This window comes from Petaurus breviceps, unplaced genomic scaffold (genome assembly GCF_028583685.1).
Source record: "Petaurus breviceps papuanus isolate PSGF00001 unplaced genomic scaffold, PetGlider_PUasm1.0 90451, whole genome shotgun sequence".
NCBI lineage: Eukaryota > Metazoa > Chordata > Mammalia > Diprotodontia > Petauridae > Petaurus > Petaurus breviceps.
The window spans coordinates 105,409-110,484 of record NW_027187258.1 but is presented as its reverse complement, the minus strand read 5'-3'; the positions used below and the strand labels follow the sequence as shown (position 1 = coordinate 110,484).

Sequence of the window (5,076 nt, the reverse complement as noted above, 5' to 3'; positions counted from 1 at the left end):
CTGTCTCTCAGTCTGTCTCTCTTTGTCTCTCTGTCTCTCTCTCTCCCTCTGTCTCTCTCTCTCTCTGTCTCTCTCCTCTCCCTCTCTCTCTGTCTCTCTCTCTCCTCTCTCTCTGTCTCTCTCTCTCCCTCCCTCCCTCTCTGTCTCTGTCTCTCTCCCTCTCCCTCTCTCTGTCTCTCGCTCTCTGTCTCTGTCTCTCCCTTTCTCTGTCCCTCTCCCTCTGTCTCTGTCTCTTTCTCTCTGTAAAGTTTCCTGTCCTGGCAACCTGTCACACTCCCTTTGTTCCTTAGTATTCTGTCCTAGCACTGGCAGTGTAGAGCCTTATTTCACCAGCACCAGTTCTTCTGGGTTGCAGCCCCTGGCAGGCTTTTGTTCCTGAAGGACTTTGGCCAAGCTCCCTGTTGAGGCCTGAGCAAACTTCTACAGCCTGGAGCCATGGTCTTTATGGCACTGGAAAGAGGGAGAGGAGGCTGGGATGTAGGGATGGGTTTTGATGTCAGTATGTGTTATGTTCTTGGCTCTGCCAATAGCGTTGGAGTTGGGGGAGGGATACTGAGTGAGCTCAAGCTCAGGGAGCATCAGTTCTTGGGCTTGGGGGATTTTTTTTTTCATCTTCTTTTGGATTCTGGGTGTCCTAGACCATGGAAATAGCTGAAGTTTATTTACCTTTGGTGCATCATTTCTGAGAGGTTGCAGGACTTGGAGAAAATGTCTAGTCTGCCATTTTGTTGCACAAATGACCTGGAAGTCATCTGATCATTCACTCTAGAAGACGGAATAGCCCTGAACCACAGTGCTTCATTAAGGGTCCATGTGTCCAAGAAAAGAAGTAGAAAAGATGTGCTTCTTTGGTTTTGTTTTTAAATAGCTTCCCTCCTTTCCCCTCCAGCAAGCTGGCAGCCTCCTTCCAGAGCATGGAAGTCCGGAACTCTAACTTTGCTGCTTTCATTGACATCTTCACTTCGAACACCTACGTGATGGTTGTCATGTCTGATCCATCGATACGTAAGTTAAGAAAATCAAACAAACAACTCTCCAGACTCTCCATGCTCTTATTTTTCTCACCCTAGAACATAAAACAATCCACAAAACAGATTGCAAATAATCTAGACTTTAAAAGAAGGTAGAAACAAAATACCGTGCTTTAGGCCTCATGATGCAGATCTCAGGCTGACTAGGAAATGGAGGTGCTGATCTTAGAACACTGAAATGCCCAGGTGGCTTTGCTGGGCACTTCGGACATGCACCCAGAGGTGCCATATTCTTAATTGGTGCAATAGGATGAGAACATGTTGACACCCAGGCTTCAGCTGTTGGCTAAAGAGTAGCCACTGGCTCTGGTGCTAATTCCAGTCTGCTCTCTCTTGGATCTCCTGGGCCCTCCCCCTAACTTAGGCTACCAGAGAGTCAAGCGCCCAGTTAGTACCTACAATGGTTTTCCTTAATTTCACTTGAATTCTTTGGATACTTATTTGATGATCACATGAATATGCAGGTGCCCACCCTGCACTCTTGCCTCCGACTTCTCCCAGGAGAAGGTTTGTCAATGATTCCATGTGGAGTCTGGGGCCCTTGATCACATATTTGTTGAGTCCCATTACAAGCTCTTCTCAGTCTGCTCAGGCGTGTGTGGGCCTCCCTTCATGCATTTGATAAAGCAGACCTTCAACCATATCTGTGTATTGACAGCTCTGCTCATCCATGCCTATCTTTAAGAAAAAGTCCCCATCTCCCCAGCTTCTGGATCCCATTCTGGATATGGAATGAGGGACTCACTCTGTGCTAGTCTGTTTGCTCAGGAAAGGAAATGTGTGAATCCTTCAGGGTTCCCCCTCTTGCCTTGGAGCTTAGAAGAAAAAACATTTCGGGGTGGCCAGGTGGCTCAGCAAGTAAGAGCACTGGCTCCAGTGTCGGGATGACCTGGGGATCAAATCCAGGCTCAGATACGTAGCACCACGCCCAGAAACAACTGGCCATGTAACCTTGAGCAAGTTACTTAACCCCAATTGCTAAAAAAAAAAAGGAGAAGAAAGAACATTTCTCTCAGTCTTGTACCATTTGGGCCCAGTGGCAGCCCTGAAGCCTGTGTAGCTTTCCTCCCTTAAATGCACGCAGAAAGTGGGTTAGCATGCCTTTGATCTCTTGCAAATGTGTATTTCAGTGTCTAAACAAGGTGGCTTCTAGATCCAACAGGAGGCATTTTATTAAGATATTTTGCCTCTGTGTGCAAAAGCCTGTGCTAACTAGGCCCTGAGGAAACCAGAAGTTAGGGGAGTTAAAACCACTGCCCCCTGGGCTCAATGGACAGGACTTGGCCAACCAGCTAGATCAGAGTGCTGAAGGAGGAAGGAACCAAAGGGAATGCTCGAGTTATGAATAGAGGATGCTAGGTAAGTGGCACATGATCCCCAGCCAAATAAGAAGGAGGATACCAGCTTCAGGTAAATGAATGATAGTGACCCACCATCTCTTCCAATGGCCCTGTCATAGTTTCCTTTCGTACCCCTCCAGTAGAATGGAAGATCTAGAGGGGCCTATTTACTCTGTACCAGGTTTACTACTCTATGGACATGCTAGTTTATGGCCTGGGCCTAGGCCTGGGATGTACTCCCCCCTACCTTTGGGGATCCCTAGCTTCTTCAAGGCTACACCCCAGGGCTAGCTAGCTCCTGGCTGTGCCAGGCGCCCATGGTGGCCCTTGTCCCCTCCTCAGGAAACAGCTTGGATGCCATTGGCCAGCTTTGCTCCTCAGGAGGGCAGAAGTTTTGTGAGAATAGGGCCTGGCACCTGAGAGCTGCGTAGCACTGGTCAAGTTGGAGAAGGACTGCCTTAGAACGCTTGGCAATGCTGCTTCATCTGCTGCCCTTTCCATTGGGAGCTTGCATTTTGCTTGGAGCTAAGAATGCACATTGTTCTTTTCAGATCAAAGAGACCTGGGCCCAGGCAGGTTTTTAGGCTCAGTTTCCCTTTGGATGGATTTCTCTGGAATTCTTCTGAGTCCTTGGCTACTAAGCAGTGTCATATTATGTGCTCCTAGCCTTGCTCTCACTCTCCTATCACAGTTTGCAGAGTGATTCACAGAACAGAGACTAAGCAAGATCTGGATCATTTAGAAAAGATTTTGAGCAGGGCCTCAATTTCTCTTTTGGAGGCAATTTTGGGTGGTGTTGCAACTAAAATGCTTTCGCTTCAGTCCAACAGCCAGGTCCCTTCTTTGGTATTGCTGCCATGCCTGGGGGACACTCGGGCACAAATCAAACAGGCCAGTCCTCGAGGGCCTTCTTTGCTGTGAGGCCCACTGAGACCTAAGTGCAGAGGATGGACAATGGCTGCCTGGTCATCGGGCCTACTCTTTACGCCAACTTTGTGTTCTTTTCTTTACCCCCATAGCGTCTGCCGCCACCCTGATCAACATCCGCAATGCCAGGAAACATTTCGAAAAGTTGGAGAGAGTGGATGGACCAAAGCACAGCCTTCTCATGCGCTAAATATACTCATGTGACCCTTTGGGAGCCAGCGGAACTCCATTGTGTTCTTGGTTTGCTCCTGAGTTTGGAGAATTGAGTATTGCTATTATGTATTCAGGCTTTGAGTTGAATTCTGCTTCTCACCTCTATATTCTTACCCTGTGCTCCCCCTCTTTTAAGTGAAACACATCTATCCCCACCATACACATACATCCCCCCATATACACACGCATATACCCACACACAGTCCCACACAGACACACCCTTACACATGCAGCACACTCTTCACTCCCAGATCATCAGGAGAGCCAGGAGGGCCTGAAGCAGGTTCTCATGTGAAGGGCACAAAGGCAGGGGACTTGCACATCATATATTCACATAGTTATGATAGTTATGCATGCCAAGCCTTTATGTCTGATTATGAATGCCATGGATGAAATTCTGCTCATTTATCAGCATTTCAAAATCCCTTCTTGTCAATTCCAAAAGAAGTGTAGCTCCTTAGGGATCCCTAGTACACTGAAGCTTGCCAGTGTTTATCTTTTCACTATATTGTTTTTGTCTTTTTTGCCATTGGCAAAAACCTCTGCATCTTTATGAGTCCATCCCCTTTTTATTCCTGGAGGAATATGTTACCCACCCAATGGTAAATTTGTATTGGTCTTATGTTATCTGTATTAATCATCTGACAAAATAAAGTAGTTATGGCAATGAAACACAAGTGCTTCCGGCTTTCTGGGATTGCTTTTGGGGTTACCTCCCAGCTCAGCAGTTCCCCAGGCCTGGTGGTCGCCTCTTGGCTGTGGTATCATGGGTCCTGAGCACCTGCCGTGCCATAGGGCTCGCCACAGTGGGCATTGGGAGGCAAAGCTTCCAAAGGAGACTGTGGGGCACTTTGGAAGAAGGGGTGCGGCACCACAGCTGCTCTTGGAAACCTTTTCACTTGTCCTCAAACCTCCCATGGCTCCTCTGGTCCCTGCTCTCAGCCGAGAACCTTGGCTCCTATCCTACTGAAAAGGTCAGCACACCTCAAGTCCTTCTGGAGCTGATTTTGGGCAGGGCCGGGCATCCCCACAGCTTTCTTTTGTGTCCTCTTTCACCCTTTTGCTTATTTGTCTCTCAGCCCATCTTCCTTAGTGGTTTTGGGGAAAGTGGGGACAACAGATTGTATAAGATGATCCTTAAGGTTCCTCCAGCTCCAACAGTCAGTGAGTCAAAGGAGGACTTCCCCAGCTCTTGTGTCATGGGCCCCTTCTCAGAGGAAGGCTTTTAAATTGATCAGCTTTCATTGAGCTGATGGAACAGTTTCTCCCAGAAGCAGGAGAGTACATTTCCATGATTACAACAAGCAGCCGTCTCTTTCCACGGTTCTGTGTACAAACAGGTTTTGTAAACGGGATGGATTTTGCCGGGAAGCAGGAAGCAGAATCCCAGGTAAAAAAGCTACAACTGGAACAGCTAGGTGGCACCAGCCCTGGCATCAGGAGGACCTGAGTTCAAATCCAGCCTCAGACACTAGCTGAGCAGGCAAGTCACTTAACCTCAATTGCCTCTACAAAACAAACAAAAAAGCAAAAAGCTGCCACAGACGGGTATGGACATAAGACCC

At 47.9% G+C, this 5,076-nt stretch overlaps 1 protein-coding gene across 7 annotated transcripts in view; it reads left to right on the top strand.

Moving 5' to 3' along the window:
- The window catches only part of LOC138141650 (ras-related GTP-binding protein A), a 122,719-nt gene extending 118,531 nt beyond the window's left edge, over positions 1 to 4,188 (top strand). For all 7 annotated transcript variants that reach the window (XM_069062378.1, XM_069062381.1, XM_069062382.1 and 4 more), the window contains 2 exons: positions 890 to 1,005; positions 3,391 to 4,188. In XM_069062378.1, the coding sequence (XP_068918479.1) occupies positions 890 to 1,005; positions 3,391 to 3,488 (214 nt within the window). In that variant the 3' untranslated portion in view covers positions 3,489 to 4,188. The remainder of the gene's footprint in view (positions 1 to 889; positions 1,006 to 3,390) is intronic.
- The last annotated feature ends 888 nt before the right edge of the window (positions 4,189 to 5,076 follow it).